Source organism: Pristis pectinata, chromosome 12, assembly GCF_009764475.1.
Source record: "Pristis pectinata isolate sPriPec2 chromosome 12, sPriPec2.1.pri, whole genome shotgun sequence".
Lineage (NCBI taxonomy): Eukaryota > Metazoa > Chordata > Chondrichthyes > Rhinopristiformes > Pristidae > Pristis > Pristis pectinata.
The window spans coordinates 5,004,753-5,030,715 of record NC_067416.1 but is presented as its reverse complement, the minus strand read 5'-3'; the positions used below and the strand labels follow the sequence as shown (position 1 = coordinate 5,030,715).

General features: G+C 51.4%; 2 protein-coding genes across 2 annotated transcripts in view; one reads left to right on the top strand and one right to left on the bottom strand.

The window, feature by feature from the left end:
- Positions 1-6,379, top strand: part of LOC127576874 (dynamin-binding protein-like) — a 111,957-nt gene extending 105,578 nt beyond the window's left edge. Inside the window, 3 exon segments of the mRNA XM_052027680.1 lie at positions 546-744; positions 3,489-3,946; positions 5,255-6,379. Coding sequence (XP_051883640.1) covers positions 546-744; positions 3,489-3,946; positions 5,255-5,443 — 846 coding nt within the window. The 3' untranslated portion in view covers positions 5,444-6,379.
- A 74-nt stretch (positions 6,380-6,453) lies between these two features.
- Positions 6,454-25,963, bottom strand: part of abcc2 (ATP-binding cassette, sub-family C (CFTR/MRP), member 2) — an 84,047-nt gene continuing 64,537 nt past the window's right edge. The window contains exons 26-32 of the mRNA XM_052027106.1: positions 23,505-23,631; positions 22,935-23,036; positions 20,461-20,604; positions 19,379-19,537; positions 16,385-16,551; positions 15,075-15,269; positions 6,454-10,950 (exon numbers count right to left, since the gene is read on the bottom strand). Coding sequence (XP_051883066.1) covers positions 10,821-10,950; positions 15,075-15,269; positions 16,385-16,551; positions 19,379-19,537; positions 20,461-20,604; positions 22,935-23,036; positions 23,505-23,631 — 1,024 coding nt within the window. The 3' untranslated portion in view covers positions 6,454-10,820. The remainder of the gene's footprint in view (positions 10,951-15,074; positions 15,270-16,384; positions 16,552-19,378; positions 19,538-20,460; positions 20,605-22,934; positions 23,037-23,504; positions 23,632-25,963) is intronic.

Genomic DNA, 25,963 nt, shown 5'->3' with positions numbered 1-25,963 from the left:
CGATGTTGTGCCAACATTTTATCCTGCTCCAAGATCTATCTAACCCTTCCCTCCCACATAGCCCTCCATTTCTCTATCATTCATGTGTCTATCTACGAGTCTCTTAAATATCCCTAATGTATCTGCCCCCACAACCTCTGCAGGTAGTGCATTCCACGCACCCACCACTCTCCGTGTAAAAAAACTTACCCCTGACATCCCCCTTATACTTTCCTCCAATCACCTTAAAGTTGTGTCCCCTCGTGTTAGCCATTGTCGCCCTGGAAAAAGTCTCTGACTGTCCACTCGATCTATGCCTCTAATCATCTTGTCCACCTCTATCAAGTCACCTCTCATCCTCCTCCTCTCCAAAGAGAAAAGCCCTAGCTCACTCAACCTATCCTCATAAGACATGCTCTCCAATCCAGGAGTTGAGATACAGAGATGATCTGGTTGAAACGCGGAATGTGCTTGAAGGGCTGAATGGCCTCCCTTTGCTCCTGTCTCAAGGCCTGTTCCATTTCTGTGCTTTAACGCCCCACTCTGATGCTCTGCTCTCTCTTCAGCCAATGGCCACCTTTCAGACGGCGGAACAGCGGGCAAACTTGTTGGCAAAGTACGAGCCGGAGAAACTGTACCAAGCCGACCGGAACTTCAATGCTGCTCAGGAGCTGGATGTCTCCCTCCTGGAAGGAGACCTGATTGGAGTCATTAAACAGCAAGATCCCATGGGCAGCCAGAACCGCTGGCTGGTGGACAATGGAGGTATGGGCCGGCTGTTAACCTGCTTCCGATCGAAACTCTCCCCCTTTGCCCCCGGAATGTTGTGCGTGTTATACACGAGGTCCAACAGTTGGCAGGGGAGGCTCTTTGGTCTGTTGCACCTTCTCCAGTTTCCTTGCCCCATCATTGGTGGTCACAGGTTCTGGGATCACCTCGCACCCTCTCCCACTTGCATTTCTATAGCATCTTTCAGGATATCCCAAAGCACTTTAAGAAACGCAGCAGCTGGTTTCTGCACAGCAAGCTCCCACAAACTAGTGGTAGAATCTGGGGAGAGTTTGATGGGAATAAAATGGTATTGGGATTGGATTAGTGTAAGTGGTGGCCTTGTGCTTAGCATGGACTAGATGAACCAAAGAGCCAGATTCATGCTGTATAACTGCAATAACAGTGCAAGCTTTTTATAAGATAAGATTTCTTTATTAGTCACATGTACATCGAAACACACAGTGAAATGCACCTTTTGCGTATAGTGTTCTGGGGGCAGCCCGCAAGTGTCGCCACGCTTCCGGCCCCAACATAGCACGCCCACAACTTCCTAAACCATACGTCTTTTGGAATGTGGGAGGAAACCGGAGCACCCGGAGGAAACCCACGCAGACTTGGGGAGAATGTACAAACTCCTGACAGACAGCGGCGGGAATTGAACCCCAGTTGCTGGCGCTGTAATAGCGTTACTTTGACCACTAGAAAACACAGAGAGTTCTCTCCAAACCCCTGCCTAAGCCCCCCCCCCATAACCAGTTTTGTTTCCCTATCTGCCCATCACCCACACACTTCACCTACTGGGTCTCCCCCCTCACTTACCTGGGTTCCACCAATCACCTTCCAGACCCAGACTCTCCTCTCCTGCCCCACCTAGCTCCACCTACCTATCAGCACCCCCCCCCCCCACTTCTTGCCTGGTTACATCTGAATTACTTCAAAAAAAAAGTTAGAATAAGTTAATCTATATTTCCACTGATGCTGTCTGCACTCTCCCTTCCTCAATCTCCCTCTCACCCCACCTCCCCTGCATCCGCCTATCACTTGCCAGCTCATAGACTCCCCTCTCCCCTCTAAGTCCAGATGAAGGGTCTTGACCCGAAACATCAACTGTCCATTTCCCTCCACGGATGCTGCCCGATCCTCCGTTCCTCTGGCATTCTTTATGTTGGTCCAGATTCTAGCATCCACAGTACCTTGTGTCAAAGTCAAGGTCGAGTTTATTGTCACAGGCACAAGTCCATGTGTGCACGGGTGCAATGAAAAACTTACTTGCAGCAGCATCACAGGCACAGAGCATCAGTTAAGCAGCATTCACAAAAAAACATAAATTAAACATAAATCATACACAATTTTTACAAGAAAGAACACAATTAGAACAAAAAAAAAGTCCATTTTAGTGTAAAGTGATCAAAGTGGTCGTAGGGTTGCTGAACTGCAGTGATTAGTGTTGTGCCGGTTGGTTCAAGAACCGAATAGTTGAAGGGAAGTAGCTGTTCCTGAACCTGGTGGTGTGGGACTTCAGGCTTCTGTACCTCCTGCCCGATGGTAGCTGCGAGAAGATGGCACGGCCCGGATGGTGGGGATCTTTGATGATGGATGTTGCCTTCTTGAGGCAGCGCCTCCTGTAGATACTCCCGATGGTGTCCCCACTATATTCGCCACACTATAAGCCTTGGAGTTCTAACATCCTGCGCAACTCTCCAAATAGGGCAGCCCTTGCTATCATCAGTTGCTTATCTGGGGCACACTTAGTTCACCATGTGAGGTTTTAGGGCTTTTGTTCAGGAAGGTGGTGAGCCATTGCTCTGGACAGCTTGTCTGAGTGTGGTCTCAGTTTCCAGGTACCCACCACACCCTTTTTTAAAAATAACTTGCCCCACACATCTCCTTTAAACTTACCCTCCCTCAACTTAAAGCTAAGATAACATTTCTTTATTAGTGACATGTACAGTATATCGAAACACACAGTGAAATGCATCTATTGTGTAGAGTGTTCTGGGGGCAGCCCGCAAGTGTCGCCACGCTTCCGGCGCCAACATAGGATGCCCACAACTTCCTAACCTGTACGTCTTTGGGATATAGGAGGAAACCGGAGCACCTGGAGGAAACACACACAGACATGAGGAGAACGTACAAATTCCTTACAGACAGTGGCTGGAATTGAACCCGGGTCGCTGGCGCTGTAAAGCATTACGCTAAACGCAACACTTCCGTGACATTTCTCCACTGGGGAAAAAGACTGTCTACTCTATCTATGCCTCTCATAATTTTATAAACTCCTATCAGGTCTCCCCTCAGCCTCTGCTCCAGACAAAACTATCCAAGTTCGTCCAACCTCTCCTTATAGACGTACCGTCTTATCCAGGCAACATCCTGGTGAACCTCTTCCGCACCCTCTCTAAAGCCTCCGCATCCTTCCTGTAACGGGGCAACCAGAACTGCACACAGTGCGGCCTAACCAAAGTTTTAGACAGCTGCAACGTGACTCTTGTACTCACTGCCCTGACCAATGAAGGCACACATGCCTTCTTTACCGCCCTATCTACTTGTGTTGCCACCTGCAGGGAGCTATGGACTTGGATGCCAAGATGTCTCTGTACATCAACGTTCTGACTCAGAGCTGAGAGTAATACCGTTAAACTGCAGCTCAGTTCTGACCTCTCGGGGGACGGGTTGGTGGGGGTGTGAGAGTCTGTACAATGCTCTGTGTGTGACGTCTGTTCCTTGCTCCCCTGCAGTGATGAAGGGTTTTGTCTACAGTTCCTTCCTGAAGCCCTACAACTCCCGCTGCAGCCACTCTGACATCTCGGTGGGAAGCCAGTCGTCCAACGAGTCGGGTTACGGTGGCTCCTCCCCGGTGATCTCCCGGCAGAACAGCACCTCGGTGCTGGCGGTCAACCACTCCAGCGGCACTGTCTCGTACTCCTCCCCCCCGCCTCGCCAGACCGCCTCCCCGCCCCGCGCCGACCCCTCGCCACGGCAGCCCGCCCCGACGCAGCGCTCCTACACCTTCGAGGCCTCGTCGGCACCGAGCTGCGAACAGCCCAGAGACTCCCACCCGGCGGGACAGCCAAGACGCTCCAGCCAGATGGAATACTCGCTGCCGCGGAAGAACCGAGAGTGCAGACAAGTTCTGCGCCGGGCATCATCACAGGAGGGGTATCTAGAGAGCAACAACTTTGATCCTGGGCAGCAGGTGAGAGCAGGGAGGCTCATAGTGCTCGTCTGTTGTATACTCCATCCGCACCGTGCAACAGCTCCCCAAATTCCTTCACGTCGCCTCCTTAATCCACTCCCTGTTCGTTCATGAACTCATGGAGCAACACAACAACGGATACAGGCCCTTCGGCCCAACCAGTCCATGCTGACCACAGTGCCCACCCAGCTAGTCCCAATTTCCTGCGTTCGGCCAGGGTGTCAGGGATTAATTCCTCTGTTTCTCTCCAAAATATTGGCCATGGGTCTATAATATCTACCCTGGGCCAGAACCCTGGTTTAACGGCACCCGTAAGAAGTCACCTCCGACAGCGCAGTGCTCCGTCACCTGAGGTGTTGTTCCTCTAGTTTGCACTGATAGATTTATGGATGTGAAGGGATCAAGTGGTAGTGGATTAATGCAGTGAAGTAGCAGCTGAGTACTCTTCCCATCTACACCAGAAACATCGGAGCAGGAGTAGGGCCACTCAGCCCCTCTTGCCTGATCCACCATTCAGTTGGATCATGGCTGATTCAATCTTGGCCGCAGCTCAGAGGGACCTACGAGTACAGGACTCGAGGGACTGGGTTATAGGGGGAGAAGTTGAGCAGGCTCGGACGATTCCTTGGAATGGAAGGGAGATCAGAAAGAGGTGTATAAAATCACGAGGGGCGTAGATAGAGTGAGTGCACTCAGTCTTTTTTCCAGGGGTTGGGGAATCAAGAACTGGAGGGAACAGGTTAAGGTGACAGGGGAGAGATTTAATGGGAACTGGAGGGAAACTTCTTCACCCAGAAGGTGGTCAGTATGTGGAACGAGCTGCCAGAGGAAGTGGTCGAGGCAGGTACCTTAACAACATTTAAAAGACACTTGGATGGGTTCATGGATAGGAAAGATTGGGAGGGATATGGGCCAAATGGGACTGGCTCAGATGGGCAACACAAAAGGTGCTGGAGGAACTCAGCGGGTCAGGCAGCATCTGTGGAGGGGAAATGGACAGTCGATGTTTCGGGTCTCCAGATGAACGGTCCTCGATTCGAAACTCCGCTGTCCATTTTCCTCCACAGATGCTGCCTGAACCTGCTAAGTTCCATCAGCGTCTCCCGTGTGTGCTCAAGATTCCAGCAATCTGCAGGCCTCTTGTGTCTCCCTCTGGTGTAGATGGACATCCTGGTCAGCATGGACCAGTTGGGCCGAAGGGCCTGTTTCCGTGCTGTGTGATTCTAAGACTATTTTCTCCACCCACCACTGTAGTTCAGTGGTCGGTCTACCTGTCGCCTACCTGACTGCTCCCTTCTCCCTGCCCAGGTCTACTACGCGGGTCTACGACTTCAGGGCCCGGTGCGCGAACGAGCCTCTCCATCGCCACTAACCAGCGGCTGCAGATCCATCCGCTTCCATGACATGAGCGGAAACCCGGACTGGTGGCTGGCAGAAGCCAACGGGAGGCGGGGCTACGTTCCTGCTACCTACATCAGGAAAACGGAATACACGTGAGGGTAGGAAACAGGCCAAGGGAGAGGTTTGAATGGAACGGCGGCAGACGTCCCCTTGTGCTTAATGATAACTGGACAGAAGTGGAGACCAGGGCCTCTCGATGGAACCAGTGTCTCCTTTCTTCTGGAATGGGATTGAGACAAAGGCTGGAACTAATCTCGGCTCAAACAGTTTCTTATCGTACAAAAGCATCCGGTAATGTATGCCATCTCACGTTTAAAGAACTTTAAGTCACTTGCCGATCTGGTCTTTCCCCTCGGCCTCTTGTTTCCACGACAACCATTTTGAAGTTAGGATTTCACGACGAACAAGGCTACCTAATTGTGCATCAGCACAGCGCTGGGGCAACCTATTGGCGGGAAAAGGCTACTGAATTATGGGATGGCAGGATCCCACGGTGAAGGGGCCACGGATATGTTTCCAAAGCCAATGAGGACGTAGTATGAAAAACTAATTGGCCTCTCCAAGAGCAGTTACAGTTTTGTATAAATGCCAGCATTTTAAGCTTGATGTATCCTTATTGAATTTTCAATGGTGTTTTACACTACACATGGCCGAGTTTTATAATTTACTCAATTTGAGTATTTTGGTTGGACTGGTTAAGCTACAGGCCTGGACACAACACACAAAACGCTGGAGGAACTCAGCAGATCAGGCAGCGTCTATGGAGGGAATATGGACCCGTTGATGTTTCGGGTCGAGACCCTTCATCCAGACTGAGGAGCAGAGGTCACAGAGGGGGAGCAGTGAGAAATTGTCTCACAGAACTCCCGTCAGACAGAGGAGGAAAACTTCTTCAAAGTGGGCAAAACCTTGAAGAGACTTTGCAGATACAAGATGCTGGAAACTAGAGCATCACGTGAGATGCTGGAGGAACTCAGCGGTTCAGGCAGCATCTGTGGAGGGAAACGGACTGTCCAGATAAAAGCATCTCAACCCAAACATCAACTGTCCATTTCCCTCACGGATGCTGCCCTGACGCTGCTGAGTTCCCTCCAGCATCTTTGTGTGTTGCTCCGAATTCCGGGCATCTGCAGTCTCTTGTGTCTCCAACCCTGGGCATGTTTGGTCAGACTGCCCGGTTTCAGTACCAACGGTAACAAGTATGTCTCAAGACTGCGATTAAAGTAAACCTGAGGAGATTGCTGGGGGAGAGGGGAGTTTCAAAACCAAATACAAGTGCTTGGTGTAACTGTGATCTCCTTGAATAATAGAACTGGATTGAGGGGCTGAAGGGCCTCCTGGTGTTCCTAGTACCAACAGCTGATGGAGACCAGTTGCAAAATGGCTGCTGATCATTCTGTCTCCAGTGGGATAGAGGGAAACAAGTGTCCAGGAGAAATGCAAAGCCAAATATCTACCTGATGTGCACGAATCTGCCCAGCAAAGAGCCCATCCCAACCAACAACCATCAGCTCTCCCTCCTCTCAGTGATCAACCCAGGCAATTTACACACGATGGCTTGAAGATCTTTGCTCCAGAGTTGGTCGTCTGCTTCCTAACCATGCATGTTGTCTGTGCTACAAGGTAGTGTTATATTGATGGAGAATCTGTCCTTGGCTGAGCAACTTGTGTGTCTGGGTCTGTCATCGAACCCAGTCTCTCCGCCCTGCTTGACAACTGTACATTGGCTACAACTGTGGAATTGCGACGGTCCATCCTCCCGACCCAGCCTCACCTGGGCACTGGACAAAATCACCAAACCTGTCTAGGCCTGGGTAGACCTGGATCTGCTGTCCTGGCTAGGGATGTGGTCCTGGGACATCCCGCCAGTGGAGGGCAGGCCCAGTGCTGAGTAAAAGCTGGTAAAAGATGGGCGTCAATTGACTTTACACCCCTACCTCCAAGGAACTCCCTCTGTGAGAGACATAGGACTGTGAGATAGAGCACATCTGTAATCTGGAGACATCTGTCACCATCTCAAACAGCTCATTCTGGTCAATGAACACAGTCAACACCTGGTGCAGGGTCTGTCAACAAATGAAGGGAGTGTGTTCTGGAATTAAAGAGATTTTATTTCTCCAAAACTTGGCGCGTGCGTGTGTGAGAAAGGAAGGCCCAGAAATCTTTCATTGCAACTTCCTGCACATTACGTGAAGGAAGTCAATCTAAAACCTGCTTGGCTAATGAGGTCAGGACCCACAGGGGTGGGTCAGCCACCTTGATAAACTATAAACCAGAACCTTCTGGGCACCGTGACGTCAAATGGGGTATCACTTGTTCAGGATGCATGGCACATCTTCAGCCTTTGTGTGACATGGGTATTGGAATTGGTTTATTATTGTCACATGTACTGAGATACAGTGAAAAGCTTTCATTTGCATGCCATCCAGACAGACCATTCCACATGTAAATACATCAAGGTAGTAAAAAGAAAACAGAATGCAGGACATAGTGTCGCATTTACAGTGAAAGTGCAGATAGGCAAATAAGGTGCAAGGGCCACGATGGGGTAGATTAGGAGATCAAGGGCTAATCTTTTAATATATGAGAGGTCCGTTCAAGAATCTGGTAACAGTGGGATAGAAGCCGTCTCTGAGCCTGGTGGTGCGTGCTCTTAAGCTTCTGTATCTTCTGCCCAACAGAAGGTAGGATAGGAGACAATGTCCAGGGTGGGTGGGGTCCTTGATTCTGCTGGCTGCTTTCCTGAGGCAGCGGGAAGTCTAGACGGAGGCTGTGGAGGGGAGGCTGGTCCGTGATGGAATGGGCTGTGTTCACAACGCTCTGCGGTTTCTTGCTGTCTTGGGCAGAGCAGTTGCCGTACTAAGCCGTGATGAATCCGGATAGGATACTTTCTATGGTGCATCGGTGAGGGTCAAAGGGGACATGCTGAATTTCCTTCGCCTTCTGAAGTAGAGACGATGGTGTGCTTTCTTGGCCATAGTGTGCACATGGTTGGACAGGGACAACTTGTTGGTGATATTTACACATAGGGAGGTGAGGGATCGCTCACTTGAGTAGGCCTTAATAGTTGAGCCTGCTCTCTCCGACTTAAAGCGGATGAGCTTTAGCTGGTCTAGAATCATAGAGAGATACAGAATGGAAACAGACCATTCGGCCCATAGAGTCCCTGCCAACCATCCATCACCTATTTACACTAATCCCATTTTCTTTTCCCACATTCCCACCAACTCCCACCCCCCATAGATTCCACCCCTCACCCACACACTGGGGTTAATTTACAGCAGCCAATTAACCCACCGACCCGCACGTGGGAGGAAACCGGAGCACCCGGGGGGAGCTCACGCGGTCACAGGGAGAGCGTGCAAACTCCACACAGACAGCGCCGGAGGTTGGGATTGAACCCGGGTCTCCGGTGCTGTGAGGCAGCGGCTCGACCAGCTGTGCCGCCTGGATCCCCTATCAAGTAGGGGTTGTCCAGAAACTGCCCCTCCGCCCCTGAATTACCCCCACATGAACAAAATACCTCTTAGTGTTGATGAGAGGAAGTGAGTGTTTTATTGGCCACCAATTATCTTTCTTGATTATCCCCCCTGTGTATCTATAACATGGCTGCTTCTGTTGGGTGTCCCCTTCCCTCTGAAACCCTTCCCCTTGGCACCCAGTTCCAAGTCCACCCAATCTCCAGAATGCTTTGGATCAGGGGACCAATCCCCAAACTCTCGACAGAGAAGTCAGCTTCGCTACAGAGGACACACCCGTCTCTCGCGCACTGTTGCACTCCTGCAAGGCCAAGGGTCTAATGAACATTTTAATGAACAGCCATGGTAGACACATCAGTCAAAGCATGCCAAAGAGTAATTCCTCTCTGGTTTGACAGTGAGGGACTCCGGTCTGTGATGGTGGCAGCTCGTGAGCCCACTGACTTGATCTCATCCATCAAACGTCACAAGCAGCAAGAAAGATAAAACATTTAACAAATAAACATGGTGCTGGAGGAACTCAGTGGGTCAGGCAGCATCTGTGGAGGGAAATGGATAGTTGACATCTCAGGTTGAGATCCTTCATCTGGACTGAAAGCTTAGAGGGGAGATAGTGTAAAGAGGTGAGGGGTGAAGCAAGAGCTGGGAAGCGATAGGTGGATCCAGGTGAGGGGGGGAATAGGCAGATGGGGGAGGGGAGGGTGGGAACAGCGACAGAGGCCGGGAGGTGACAGAGGGGCTGCAGATGGTGGGATCTGATCGGAGAGGAAGGTGGAGCCTGAAACCAAATAAGGGAGGTGGGGAGGGCAGGTGGGAACAGTGGGGCGGAGGGGACCCAGTGGGAGGGGTGTGTGGGTGATGGGGTGGGTGGAGGAGGGGAAAGGAACAGGGTGATGGGGGGCTGGGGGTGGGTGCAGGAGGGACTGGGGAGATCAGGAGGAGAGGGGGAGCAGGTTGCTGGAGGTTGGAGAATTCACTGTCCATGCCGACAGGTTGTAGACTGTCCAGGGGGAGCATGAGGCTCTGTTCCCCTAGTTTGTGTTTAGCCTCACCCTGGTGTGGAGGAGGCCGAGGACAAACGGGTCGGGCTGAGACTGGGGAAATAGCTGGGAGCTATAGTCGGCGTTTGACCCCACATCGTCATGCCGCGTTGGAGCTGAGGTTGATGTAACGTAATGTCCCGGATTGGACAAGCAGCTCGAACGGCAACACGCCAGCCGGTCCCTCACAGGAGCCATTGTCGAACAGAAGTCGACACGGTGACAGGAGAGCACAGGGTTGGTTATAGAGACGGTCTGGGCAGCCAGTGGTGGGGAATTGTACAGAGGGTCTGGGATGTAATGGGATTATAGAAAGGGTCCAGAGTAGTGGGACGGGGGGGTTGTAGGGAGGGTCTACAGTGGTGGGGGTTGTAGGGAGGAGCCAGAGTAGTGGTGGGGTTTGTAGGGAGGGTCTAGAGTTAGTGGGATGGGAGGGTGGGGGTGTAGAGGGGGATTCAGGCAGCCGGTGGTATAGGAATTAAATTCGGGGAAGAGCTGGGACGGAGAGATATCAGCTGGAGGAGAGGTGGGTAGTTGAGGAGGAGGGTATGTTAAGGTTGGACTGTGAGCGAGGGTAGATTGTCGAGCTCAGGAGAGCTGGTGAGTGAAGTGGATGTAAAGGCCCTGGGCACAGTGCCATGTGGTGTGCGGAAGCTCCCCAGTTGGTGCCAGGTAACCTTGATGTTCTGCTCCGTGCCCATCCCAGAGACCCAGGCACGCCTCCCGTGGCCGATCAGCTGCCAAGCGTGAAATCCCACCGGTGGAAACTGCGGCTGCCCTCCCCGATCTCCAGCTCATCACAGCGCAGAAAGTCAGGGTTATTGTTTTACACAAGAGAGTGGTTCGGGAGAGCCTTCCTTATCCCGAGCGGCTGAGGTGCAGGTTGTCGACACGCGCACTCCTTCCGAATGGTTGGCACCAGCCCTCATTGTGTGGTCGTGCCCAGAAAGACCCTCAGAGGGCCGTGTCCCCATCCAACGCTATGCCCGCATCTATCACCATATGGTAGAAGTGTCCTTTGCTTTGAAGCAGCACAGAGGGGCTGTCAAATTCCAGGATTTTTCCAGCGTCCAAAACCATCACCCTGTCAGACAAGGTAACAGTTGTTACTGGTCTCCCAACAGTGTGGGTTCGTAAAAGATTTAAAGGGGATCCGAGCGGCAAGTTTTTCCACACAGAGGGTGGTGGGTGTGTGGAACGAGCTGCCAGAGAGGCGGGGACAATTACAACATTTGGAGAGGGACATGGATAGGAAAGGCTTAGAGGGATGTCGGCCAAATGCGGGCAATTGAGACGAGCTCAGGAAGACACCTTGGTTGGCACGGACGAGTTGTGCCGAAGGGTCTGTTTCCATGCTGTATGACACTCTAAAAGAATCTATGCACTACCTCAGAATAGGGGTGGTCATAGAACATAGAGCAGTACAGCACAGGAACAGGCCCTTGGGGCCATGATTTTAAGATAAGGTATCTTTATTAGCCACATGTACATCGAAACACACAGTGAAATGCATCTTTTGCGTATAGTGTTCTGGGGGCAGCCCACAAGTGTCGCCACGCTTCCGGCACCAACATAGCACGCCCACAACTTCCTAACCCGTACGTCTTTGGAATGTGGGAGGAAACCGGAGCACCCGGAGGAAACCCACTCAGACACAGGGAGAATGTACAGACTCTTTACAGACAGAGGCGGGAATTGAACCCAGGTCGCTGGCGCTGTGATAGTGTTACGCTAACCGCTACACTACCGTGCCTGCCCTTTTGCTATGAACTAGTTAAACTAATGACACCTAATACCTTCTGCCTGCACGCGATCTGTATCCCTCCGTTCTCTGCATATTCCTGTGCCTATCTCAGAGCCTCTTAAACGCCTCAATTGTTTGTGTCATTTGGGTCGATTGGAGTCTTCAGGACTGGGGTGGACAATGTTATAGAGCCAGAGACAGACAGCACAGAAATAGACCCTTCAGCCCAACTGGTCCATGCCGACCAAGATTCTAATCTGAGCAGGTCTCATTTGGCCCATATCCCTTTAAACCTTTCCTATCCATGTACCTGTCCAAGTACCTTTTAAATGTTGTTAATGTACCTGCCTCAACCACTTCCTCTGGGTGAAAAAGTTGCCCCTCAGGTTCCTATTAAATCTCTCCCCCTCACCTTAAACCTATGCTCTCTAGTTCTTGATTCCCCAACGTTGGGAAACAGACAGTGCACATTCACCCTATCTATGCCCCTCATGATTTTATATACCTCTGTAAGATCACCCCTCATTCTCGTACGGTCCAGTGAGAAAAGTCCCCCAGGCTGCTCAACCTTTCTCCATAACTCAGTCCCTCGAGTCCCGGCAACATCCTCGTAGATCTCCTCTGCACCCTTTCCAGCTTAATGGCATCTTTCCCGTGACAGGGTGACCAAAACTGAACACAATGCTCCAAATGTGGCCTCTTATACAACCGTAACATAACGTCCCAACCTCCATGCTCAGTGCCCTGACTGATGAAGGCCAGTGTGCCAAAAGCCTTCTTCACCACCTTGTGGCTCCACGTTGAGTCGTGTCAGTGGGAGAAATGGGGCTGAGGTACAGAGAGTCTCCATCTGACTGAGGAGGGTCAGGGGAATGTGTAATCCCTTCTGTTCCTGTGCCAAATCAGGCGGTGATAAGCAGCTACGAATGATCAGCACCCATCACAGTCTTCCATGAAGGTGTTGGCGTTCCAGATCTGGTCACCCAGGAACAGGATGCAGTGTCCTCTCCAAGTGGTGGGAATCTCTGGCCCGTGACGGATCCAACATGGAGAAGGAGCTGGGAGTGTGCGGAGGCCCAGTGCGGACAGCGGATCGAGCGCGGGACGTCCCAAACAGCCCGCACGCCTGCTCCACGAGCACCCATGGCAGAGCCTGTGGGTCCTGGATGGGACTCTTAAACTGCCTCAGAACCCCAGGGAGGAACAAGTCACCCCGGTCCTGGGATTCTGCCTGAGATTTCTCCACCAGCAACCTCTGCATTCCCCAACCTCACTTCACTGCTCGCTCTCCGACTGTGAGCCCAGACATGGAGTAGCAGTGTGCTATTTGGCTCTGGAAGCTGTCACAGTCAGTTCATGGAGTAATACAGCACGGAAACAGGCCTTTCGGCCCAACTCATCCATGCAGACCAAGACTCCTCTCCGAGCTAGTCCCGTTTGCCTACATTTGGCCCAGACCTTTCCTATCCACGGAATTGTCCATACTTCAATGCTGTAATTGTCCCCACCTCTACCACTTCCTCTGGCAGCTCGTTCCATGTACCCACCACCCTCTGTGTGAAAACATTGCCCCTCACGTCCCTTTTAATAGAATCAATCAATAGAACCAACCCTGGGAAAAAGACAGTGCGCATTCACCCTATCTATGTCCCTCATGATTTTATACACCTTTATAAGATCACCCCTCAGTCTCCTACAAGTCCCAACCTGCTCAACCTCCCTCCATACCTCAGTCCCTTGAGTCCTCTGGTTCCTCCCTCTAGTTTTAGACTCCTTTACCTGGGGAGAAAACTGTGACTATTCACCTTATCTATGCCCCTCAAACCCAGTTCTGATGGTTTCACGCCAGAGTTTCACCAGGCGGTGGGATTCACCCTCTTTAATTGGGTGGAGATTCCTCCTCGGAAACCTCGGGCTGGAGGAGAGGGGGCTGGGACAGGTGCGGGAGTGGGGGGGGGTGGACTTCCCCAATCCGTACAGCCACACTCAGTACTGCATCGGTCCTCAGTATCCTGGCGAGGGAGGGATCTGTCACCAGTTCCTGTCCTGTTCTGCCCTCCCAGTGGAAAAGCAAGGTGGGGAGGGGGGAGGGCAGGCATGGGCTGTACTGTGAAGCCTTCTGTCTTCGAATAGCCCACCCACATGCCTGTGTAAATATAGCTCCCTGAAGGTGGCTGCACAGGTTGAGAGGGTGGTAAAGAAGGCGTACAGCACACTTGCCTGCATTAGTCGGGGCACTGAGTTCAAGAGTCAGGAAGTTATGTTGCAGCTTTATAACACTCTGGTTAGGCCGCATCTGGTGCTTTGCATTCAGTTCTGGTCGCCCCATTACAGGAAGGATGTGGAGGCTTTGGAGAGGGTGCAGAAGAGGTTCACCAGGATGCTGCCTGGATTAGTGGGCATGTGCTATAAGGAGAGGTTGGACAAACATGGGTTGTTTTCTCTGGAGCGGCAGAGGCTGAGGGGAGACCTGATAGAAGTTTATAAGATTATGAGAGGCACTGGTAGAGAAGGCAGCTGGTATCTTTTTCCCAGGATCAAAATGTCTAATACTGGAGGGCATGCATTTAAGGTGAGAGGGGGGTAAGTTCAAAGGAGATGTGCGGAGCAGGTTCTTTTACACAGAGTGTGGTGGGTACCTGGAATGTGCTGCCAGGGGTGGTGGTGGAGGCAGATTAAGAGGTTTAAGAGGTTCAGATAGGCACATGCAGAGAGGAATATGGACATCGTGTAGGCCGAAGGGATTAGTTCGGCATTTTATTACTAGTTTAATTAGTTGGGCCCAACATTGTGGGCCGAAGGGCCTGTTCCTGTACTGTTCTATGTTTTGTATATGAATATGAATGTACAAATGTGCCTGTGTGAGTATAGGTGTCAATGTGTTAACATACACCTGTGTATGTGTGCACCTCTGCATTTGTGCGTGTGTGTGTGTCTGTCTGTGATGGACAAGTGCAGTGCAGAAACAGGCCATTCGGCCCACCCAGTCCGCGCCGACCACTGACCACCCAGTTTTACCCTGACCCTACCGCATCCATTTTATTCCCTCCACCCCAGATTCTACCCCTCACCCACGCACTGGGGGCGATTTCCAGCGGCCAATTAACCCACCGACCCCACACGTCTTTTTTGGGAGGTGAGAGGAAACAGAAGCCCCCCGGCAGTGGGGAGGAACCCACGCTGCCACAGGGAGGACGTGCGAACTCCACACACGGACAGTGCCGGAGGTTGGGATCGAATCTGGGCCTCTGGAGCCGTGAGGTAGCAGTACTGACTGGTGCACGTGTGTACACGTGTGTACACGTGTGTGGCGGGGGGGGGGGGTGTGAGACGCAGGGACCAGCGATGGAAAGTGTGATCTGCCCGCCCTCCCCAGAGATTGTTCGTGGGATCTTGCTGTGCACAGGTCAGCCTGTGGCGTCAACGTCGCAGCAGCAGTGCACCGCAGGAAAGCACACCCCTACCTGCTGCAGTCCATGACGGTGAGCAGCCGGTGGGCGATGATTAGCACGGTGCAGTCTGCAAACTGGCTGCGGATGGTGCTCTGGATCAGGCCGTCCGTCTCCAGGTCCACGGCCGCCGTCGCCTCATCCAGGATCAGGATCTTGGACTTCCGCAGGAGCGCCCGGGCGAGGCATAGCAGCTGCCGCTGGCCCACACTGCAGGGGGAGAGACCCATTCACTCACCGGCACAGGAAGCCTGCTCTCGGGGAAACAGCGGGGGCTTCCCATCCCCGCTGGGGCCCAGGGGGTGAACCACCACCGTATCGCATGTGTGTACCCGTGTTCATGCAGCACACACATACATAGACACACACACAGACACACGTACACAGATACATGTACATACACAGACACACACATACATAGACACACGCACATACACAGGTACACACATACACAGACACACATGTACACACACAGACACATATGTACATACACAGACACATACATAGACACGCATACACATACACAGGCACACATGTACATAAACACAATTGCACAGGCACACAAACACACACAGGTACACATACATATATGTACACAGACACATACACAGGGTAGTCTATGTACAAGCTTACATATACAGGCACAGACATTCACACAATGTACACATCTACAGACACAATTACACACAGATGCACTGTGTATACTAGTACAGTCCTATGTACAGGCCACAGACATGCATTCACCCAAGTACACAGTATACCTTTATGTACAGCGGCACATGCATGCACTCATGTACACACACACACGATACACGTACTACCTCTGTACACAAGCTTATGCATGCACACAATGTGTATACTCGCATGTACATAAGATATAATTGTATTACCCCTGGTCACAGGCTTGCACGTACAGACAATACAAACGTGTGTACACCTATAGACACAAGCATATACATCTACACATGCCCATACGAGCTAACCTAAATACAGTCACTCAGCACAGAAACAGGCCCTTTGGCCCACCGTGTCCATGCTGACCATCGAGTACCCATCTATATTAATCCCATATACCAGCCTTTTATTCCTTGGCAATTCAACTGCTCAAAAAAATATACAGACAATCGTGGGTCTACACACGTACATACAATACATGCATATGCAGACCAAACAGCCATTACACTAACGGACACACAGGACCGTGTTCACACACACACACACACACACACACACACACACGTGATGTGAATGATGATTGATCATGAGATTGACACTCGATGCCCGACAGCATCGGGAGTCTGTGGTTGGTGGTGACGGTGACCTACCTGAGATTCTCCCCTCCTTCCGACACCTCGTGCTGCAGCTTGTTCGGTAAGCCGGCGGTATAGTGCTTCAGGTGAGCCAGTTCCAGCGCACTCCACACCTCCTCATCAGAGTATCTGTTGAAAGGATCCAGGTTCATCCGGACCGTACCCGAGAACAGCACGGGGTCCTTGCAGCAACAAGACGGCCCGAGATTGGTCAATGCACAAAATGGGATGGTCGAAAAGTGAGGAGCAAGATTAATCATGTATAAACGCGCTTTCGGGAGGACGTTACAGTGTTGGACAGGGCAGTTGTGGAGACAAAACAGATGCTGCTATCCAGAGCAAAAAACAAGATACGGGAGGATTACAACCCTCCAAACCTTCAATTCTGGCCTCTTGATCATCCCAGCTGGAATCATTTCACCAAGCCTACAGCTTCGGAGGATCCAGACTCTCCCTAAAACCCTCCGCCTCCTCCATTGCCACTCCTTAAAGCTCCCTCTTTGGTCACTCGGCCCTAATGGGATTTGGTATAAATTTTTGGGTTAACAAGGGGGATTGGGACAATTTTGCTCTGAGGTATTATTGCTGGTCCCAGGAATGAGGTCGTCAGTTGGTTGGGAGATTGAGAGACCAGGGCTGTTTTCCTTGGAGCTGAGGAAATGTCTTATGGATATACGAGAGATGTTTTCTCAGATAGAGTGAATAGAAGAAATCAGTTTCCAATGAACATAAGAAATAGAAATCCTAGATTCCCTTGTCCTACCAGCCCTATCACCCCTTCTCTTTCCCCTCCCCTGCCCTCCCCATCTGCCCTTCACGCACACACTCCTCCCTCCAGTTCCCCTCCCCACCTCCTTCCCTTGGTCCACTGTCCTCTCCTATCACATTCCACCTTGAAGAAGCCTTTGTCACCCACCTATCACCTTACACCATTCCCACTCTGCCCCGTCCCACACCTGCCTATCACCCCCTCACCTGGATCCACCCCTCCCCCCCACCTTTTTATACCGGCTCTCTCCCCTCTTTCTTTCCAGTCCAGATGAAGGGTCTCGACCCGAAACGTCGACTGTCCATTTCCCTCCACAGAGGCTGCCCGACCCGCTGAGTTCCTCCAGCGTTTCGTATGTTGCTCCAGATTTCCAGCATCTGCAGTCTCCCTTGTGTCTGGAGTCATGGAATGAGGTGGGATGGAAGCCCAGGCTCTTTGTAGAGCCACCCATTTACTCCTACAACTCCTGTCTTTCCACCCTGGTCTTGCTCTCCAATATTCTCTTCAATTTTCTTCCGAAGACCCGGTAGTGTAGCGGTTAGCGTAACGCTATTACAGCGCCAGCGACCCGGGTTCAATTCCGGCCGCTGTCTGTAAGGAGTCTGTACGTTCTCCCCGTGTCTGCGTGGGTTTCCTCCGGGTGCTCCGGTTTCCTCCCACATTCCAAAGACATACGGGTTAGGAAGTTGTGGGCATGCTATGTTGGCGCCGGAAGCGCGGCGACACTTGCGGGCTGCCCCCAGAACACTCTACGCAAAAGATGCATTTCACTGTGTGTTTCGAGGTGCATGTGACTAATAGAGAGATCTTATCTCTTGATCCTCTTCCCACCACTGCCACAGACAGTGAGTTCTGGATCACACCTTTCAGTGAGAAGAGATTTTCTTTCACATTCGCCCGTTGTTCTCAGTTTTTAAAGAACCTTCTTCCATCTCTGCCTGCCTAAACTGGTCCTGATCTTGTCCACCGCTAACATAGCTTCTCGTGACCTTCTTTGCTCTAAGGAGAGCACCCCTAGGCTGTCCAGTCTGACCCAAGAGTTGAAATCCCTCATCCCTGGAACCTTTCCGGTCAACATTAACCCCACCCACAACCATTCACTCACTCCCCCACTGACACACAGTAGCAGCAGTCTGTACCATCTACAGGATGCAATGCAGCAACTCACCAAGACTCCTTATCACCTTCTGACCCATGGCTTCTATCAGCTAGAAGCACGGGGAACACCACCTCCTGGAAGATGCCCTCCGAGCCACACACCGTCCTGACTTGAAAATTTCCTTCACCGTTGGGTCAAAATCCTGGAACTCTCTCCCTAACAGTGTGGGTGTACCCACACCGCAAGCACTGTAGCGGTTCAAGAAGGCAACCCACCACCACCTTCTCAAGGGCAACTAGAGATGGGCAATTAAATGCTGCCTCAGCCTGTGAAGCCCACATCTCCTGAATGAAGTAAGAAACCTCCTCCCCACCCTCTCTGGGCCCTTCACACCCTTGATCCGTGGAGTCCTCTCAGAATGTTGTACTTTTCAATGAGATTCCCTCTAGCTTTCTTAATTCTAGTTGACCCAATCATAACTCTTGAAGCAGTCCCTCCCTCTTTGGAGAGTATATCTTTTCTCACCCAAGACCAAAGCTAAATTTTAAATTGGTTAAGTATCGCACAGTCCTGTACGGAAAGGAAAGGACCTTTCCCTGGTCTTACAGAGGATAACCAGGCCCTTCGGCCCACTGAGTCTGCACTAGCCATCGACCAACCATTTACACTGATCCCATTTTATTCTCCCCACAGTCCCATCAACTCCCCCCAGATTCTACTACTCACTGACACACTGGGGGCAATTTAACAGTGACCAATTAACCTACTAACCAGCCCGTCTTTGGGATGTGGGAGGAAACCGGAGCACCCGGGAGAAACCCACATGGTCACAGGGAGAACGTGCACACTCCACGCAGACAGCACCGGAGGTTGGGATCGAACCTGGGTCACCGGAGCTGTGAGGCAGCAGCTCTACCAGCTGTACCGCTTAAGGGGTGTTCTGAGCCAATAACTCTCCCTCAGATTGCATCGTTATGGATACCCAGTCATTGCTGTTTGTGGTATCTTGCTGTGCACAAAATGACCGCCAGGTATATTACAACAGTGACGGCAGTGGACCGTCGGTTGCAGAGCACATTGTGAGATCCTGGGGTGGCTGTAGGTGCTGTGCATGTGTGTCCCTCTTGCCTTTCCTTCCTACCTGTGGGATGATAGTGAGTCTCTGCCTCAGGTCATGGAGACCAATGGTGCCGATGTCCAGTCCGTCAATAAGGATCTTCCCCCCAGCTGCCTCAATGATGCGGAACAGACAGTTGGTCAGAGAGGACTTGCCAGCGCCTGTTCTCCCAACAATGCCGATCTGTGGATGGGGAGAGAGGGAGAGGTCAGGCAGACACCTGTCTGAGCAAAGGGGTCAGAGGGGTGTCTGGGGAAGAGTGTGTTCAGACACAGGACCGTCTGGGGAGAGATGCATCAGGCAAGACTATTTGGAGGGAGAGGGTTAGGAAGGTTGGATGGGGAGAGGGAATTGGACGGTTGGATGGGGGCAGAAAGTTGGGACAGATGGATGGTGAGAGGATTGGGACAGTTAAATGGGGAACGGTTTGGGACGATTGGATGGGGAGAGGGTATCTAACAGTCATGGATGGTTGGATGTGGAAGGGGTCAGATGGGGAGGGGGTTGGGACAGTTGGATGGGGAAAGGTGTTGGACAGTGGATGGAGAGAGGGTTGGGACGGTTGGATGGGGAATGGGTTGGATGAGGTGGGGGGTTGGATGGGGAGAGGGTCAGACCACTAACAGTACCTCAGCTGGGGTTTTGGGTCAGTTACTGGTGCCACGTGCAGGAGGGTATCAAGGCAGAGGTGCAAACATCTGTTGGGGTGCCTCCAGTGACGAGGGTCCTCAGTTGTAAGCGGATCACTGGAAAGGTGGGTTTTCCTCCTTGTTATGTTAAGGAGAGGCATCCTAAACTCTTAAGGAACTGTGACTAAGTCAACAGAGAGAAAGTGTCGTTGGTGGGCCTGGGTTAAGTTAGTGGTCTGAAGAATGGGAGATTCTTCATTGCTCCTGGGTTGGTGAAGTGGATCAGCCTATCTGGGACAATATCGGAAGCAGATCCATATGGTAGTGGGATAAATGCAAGTCTCTGGGGAACAAGCAGGTGAGTGGGACTAATGGTCCTTTTAAAGAGGCAACACATGGGTCATACAGTTTCCTCCTGTGCTGTAAAGGTCTGTGATTCTACAGGAGCCTCAACTGGTGAGATCACTGAATCCTTACCTTTTCTTTGGTCCCGATGTCACAGGAGAATCCGTGCAACACCAGGTCCAACCCTGGCCTGTACCGCACCTTGTAATCCACAAATCTGATCTCACCCTTTGATGGCCAGCCCTTTTCTGGTCTGTTCTCCAGTACCCAAGGAGCCTGAGGAAATGTGAATTAAATAAAAATAAAATCAAAATGTCACTACATTTCCTGTTTTATAAAAGGCCCGTTCATTAACGAAGAACAAGTCCGGGATAGGAGAATGGGTGTGTACAGGGGACACAGGAAGAATCACCGGGAGACTTCCAGACAGCAAGTGTGGTATTGTTACTTGGGAAAGGTAACGGGGATAAACCATAGAACCATAGAACAGTACAGCACAAAACAGGCCCTTCGGCCCACAATCCCTTGAATTTGACCAGTGTACCTGCCTCCAGCACCGCCCCAGGCAGCGCATTCCATGCCCCAACCACTCTCTGGCTAAAAAACCTTCCTCTGATATCTCCCTTGAACTTCCCACCCGTTACTTTAAAGCCATTCCCTCTTGTACTGAGCATTGGTGCCCTGGGAAAGGGGCGCTGGCTGTCCACTCTATCTATTCCTCTTAATATTTTGTACACCTCTATCATGTCTCCTCTCATCCTCCTTCTCTCCAAAGAGTAAAGCCCGAGCTCCCTTAGTCTCTCCTCATAATCCATGTTCTCCAACCCAGGCAGCATCCTGGTAAATCTCCTCTGCACCCTTTCCAACACATCCACATCCTTCCTATAATGAGGCGACCAGAACTGGACACAGTACTCCAAGTGTGGTCTAACCAGAGTTTGATAGAGCTGCATCATTACCTCACGGCTCTTAAACTCGATCCCACGACTTATGAATGTTAACATCCCATAAGCTTTCTTAACTACCCTATCCACCTGCGAGGCAACTTTCAGGGATCTGTGGAACCATAAGACATGTAATACAGGCCTGTGAGTCTAATGTTCGTGGTAGGGAAAAAATTTCTGAGGGGCATGATTAATCTCCACCTGGAAAGGCAGGGATTAATCTAAGATAACAAGGTTTTAGAGTCAGACAGCATGGAAACAGGCCGTTTGGCCCACCGAGTCCATGCTGACCATCGAGTTTCCATTTACACCAATCCCATTCCCATCAACCCCCCCCAGATTCCACCCCTCACCTACACACTAGGGGTAATTCTCAGTGGCCAACTAACCTACCAACCAGCTCACCTTTGGGATGTGGAAGGAAACCAGGGCACTTGGGGGGAAACCACACAATCACAGACAGAACATGCAAACTCTGCACAGACAGCACCGGAGGTCAGGATTGAACCAGGGTCGCTGGAACTGTGAGGCAGCAACTCTGGTCGCTGCGACACCAAAGGTTTGGATCCAGGGCATTGGCAAATTGGATCCAAAATCAGCTTGGTATTCAGAGGCAGAGGGTGATGGTGGTGGGTCGTGTTTATGATTGGAAACCTATGGCCAGTGGTGCACCTCGGTGTACAAGTCCACAGATCCCCAGGGTTGAAATGTCTAATACTAGAGGGCATGCATTTAAGGTGAGAGGGGGGGTAAGTTCATAGGAGATGTGCGGGGCAAGTTTTTTCACACAGAGAGTGGTGGGTGCCTGGCATGTGCTGCCAGGGGTGGGGGTGGAGGCAGATACAATAGAGGTGTTTAAGAGGCTCTTAGATAGGCACACGAATGTGCAGGGAATGGAGGGATACAGACATTGTGTAGACAGAAGGGATTAGTTTAGTTAGGAGTTTAATTACTAGTTTAATTAGCTCGGCACAACATCGTGGTCTGTTCCTGTGCTGTACCATCTATGTTCTGTATGAGCCAGGGCACAGAATATAAGAGTAGGCAGTTATGGTACAACTTTATAAAACATTGGTTGGGCCACAGCTGGAGTACTGTGTACAGTTCTATTTACCACACCTCTGGAAAGGCTGGGGTTTGTTCTCCTTGGATCGGAGGAGGCTAGGGCGGAGGGGGGGGGACCTGATCGAGATATGCAATGTTATGAGGGGCATAGGGTAGATTGTAGGAAACCTTTCCCCCGTAGCAGAGGTGAGTAAAACTAAAGGGCATCGGCTGAGGGTAAGAGGTTTGCAGGGAATATAAGGAACAAATTTTTGATCCAGAGGGTGGTTGGAATCCTGGAACACCTTCCCTGAGTAGGTGGTGGAGGTAATATTTAAGTAGCAAGTCAAGCTTGAATCTCCAATGAAGACTGTGGACCAAGTGCTGGTAAATGGTGTAGATGGGTACTTGATGGTCAGTAGGGACATGATGGGATGAAGGGCCTGTTTCTGTGCTGTGTGACTCCATGACAAACTCCCAGCATAGATCAGATGTCTTGTGCCCGGGTTCCAATCTCCATGTAATTTAACCGCCCCATATGGCTGGTGTCACCCTGCCCACCCTATCGTTGCTCCCCTCTCCCCACGGGACATTGTTCCTTCCTCCGAGCCTGGGCACCTCGTTCTCCAGCTGGCTGTATTCGGCCACTCGCTCCACCGACACGATGTTAGTCTCCAGATCGGATGTCTGTCTCACCAGCCAGTTCAGTGCCTGCGTCACCTGAGCAGAGCAAGAGAAAAGGAGCGATGAAAGACAGGAAGGGAGGGGCAAGGGGCTTCAGCTCACACAGTGCCCACCACAGGGGCAACACTCACCACAGCACGGGACTGAGGCGTGATGAAGGAGATGGGGCACGGTCGTAACTCCCTCCCACAGTGACGGGACGTGTATCTGATTCCCACACACAGTGACGGGACTGGTTGTGTGTCCGTGGTTCCCCCACACGGTGACGGGACGGGGTGTGTATCTGATTCCCACACACAGTGACGGGACGGGTTGTGTGTCCGTGGTTCCCCCACACGGTGACGGGACGGGGTGTGTATCTGATTCCCACACACAGTGACGGGACGGGTTGTGTGTCCGTGGTTCCCCCACACAGTGACGGGACGGGGTGTGTACCTGATTCCCACACACAGCGACGGGATGGGGTCTGTGTGTGTTCCCCACGATCAGCCACGGGAGACTTACATTTAGTGCATATGAAATGGACAGCCCGACCAGCCCACTATTCAGACTGTCTCTGGACAAGACAGCAAACAGCGCAGCAAAGAACACCACCAGGTTGCCAACAAATTCCAACCGGATGGCAAGCCACCTGCAAACAAACAGGGATGTTTAGGGGTCATGTATGGGGCCAGTCTCCCAACAGAACATGAAAACACCTTGATAACACCTCACACAGGAACAGCCCAAATCCTTCCATGGGTAGGGAATAGCTTCCATGTCAATCACGGTTCAGGGATTCTACCCCTGTATCAGCAGGTCATGGGATCGCTTCCTAGTAATGATGTAGCAGCTGTGAAGATGTTATTAATGGAGAGGAGTCAGTCGGTGACAAAGTGTGATGTGTGCAAAAGGTTCATCAGGGTGTGCTGATTTGAGGGGGCAAGTACTGAACCAGTATCACAGAGGTGCTACAGAAATGTCCAGAGAAAGCAAGTTATCAGAAGTTGGAGAACATAGAACAGTCCAGCACAATGTCTGTGCTGACCATGATCCCAAGTTAAACTAACCCTATCTGCCTGCACATGGTCCATACCCCTCCACTCCCTGCATGTTCTTGTGCCTGTCTAAGTGAGCACTCAGTATTTAATCGGACAGACTGTAACGTGTCTAGACGGAAGATTAACATTGAACATAGAAACATAGAAAACCTACAGCACAATTCAGGCTCTTCGGCCCACAAAGCTGTGCTGGACATGTCCCTACCTTAGAAATTACTAGGCTTACCCATAGCCCTCTATTTTTCTAAGCTCCATGTACCTATCCAACAGTCACTTAAAAGACCCTATTGTATTCGCCTCCATCACCGTTGAAGTGTTGTTCCTCAAGCTTGTGTTGGACCTTGCTGCAACAGGTCTGGAGGGCACAGACAGAAGTCAGAGTGGCGGTGGAAAGGAGAACTGAACTAACGTTTCTTTCCCTATCCAAGTTTGACAAAACATTACCCCTGTTTCTCTCCCCACAGATGCTGCCTGAACTGCTGAGTGTTTCGCTTCGAGGGGAGTTCGGAGGACCTCAGAAAAGCTAAGTGTTTCTTTTATCTTTTTTAGTGGGTTTTAAGTGTAGAGCTTAGTTTTTTAAGAGGGGTGTAATTTACTAGGGTTAGTTTGTTGTTTTAAGGTGCTTTTAGTAGGGTTGTAAAAGTTTTTAAGTGCTTGAGTGGGGCGGCTGGACTGCGCAGGCGCGGGGCGGGCAGCTTAAAAGGCAAACAGCCTCTAGAGTGGGCAGTGTTGGAGCGGGCAGCGGACTGAGAGGGAAGCAGAGTGGTCGGGCTTCGGCACAAGGGGCTTCGGCACACAAGGACTTCGCTAAGAAGAAGCCGGTAAGCCTGAGTACGTGCTGCTGAGATATAAGGTAAGGTCTGGTGGGTACTTTTTATCTTGATTTGTTGTAACTAATCTGGGAGCAGGATATGGGGGAGACAGAGCAGTGATGTGCTCCGTATGCGGTATGTGGGAGGTCAGGGTCAGCACAGTTGTCCCTGATGACCACACCTGCAAAAGGTGCGTCCAGCTGCGGCTCCTAGCAGACCGAGTTAGGGAATTGGAGCAGCAACTGGACGAACTACGGATCATTCGGGAGGCGGAGGCAGAGATAGATAAGAGTTATCGGGAGATAGACACACCGATAAGACAGAAGGAGAGTAACTGGGTAACTGTCAGGAGAGGGAAGGGGAGCAGGCAGAGAGAGCAGAGCACCCCTGTGGCTGTCCCCATCAATAATAGGTATACCGCTCTGGATACTGTTGGTGGGGATGACCTACCAGGAACTAGTTGCGGAGGTCTGGTCTCTGGCACCGAGAGTGGACCCTCAACTCAGAAGGGGAAGAAGGAAGAGAGGAAAGCGGTAGTGATAGGGGATTCTATAGTCAGGGGGATAGATGGGATATTCTGTGGGGATGATCGGGAATTGCCGATGGTCTGTTGCCTCCCTGGTGCCAGGGTCCGGGATATCTCAGATCGGGTTCAGGTTATTCTCAGGAGGGAGGGCGTGAACCCAGATGTTGTGATCCATGTAGGGACTAACGACGTGGGCAGGAAAAGAGAGGAGGTCCTGCGTAAGGAGTTCAGGGAGTTAGGTGCTAAGTTGAGGGGCAGGACATCCAGGGTAACAATCTCAGGATTTTTACCTGTGCCACATGCGAGTGAGGAGAGGAATAGGAAGATTAGGCAGATTAATACGTGGCTGAGGGGATGGTGTGAGAGGGAGGGCTTCAGGTTTATGGATAATTGGGATTTGTTCCAGGGAAGATGTTCCAACGGGACGGTTTACACCTGAACTGGAGGGGTACTGACATTCTTGCTGGAAGGTTTGCTAATGCTGCACGGGGGGGGGGGTTTAAACTAAATTTGCAGGGGGAGGGGATCCAGAATGAGAGAGAGGATAGCGAGATAGAGGGTAGAGGACAGGTAGGAACTACACAA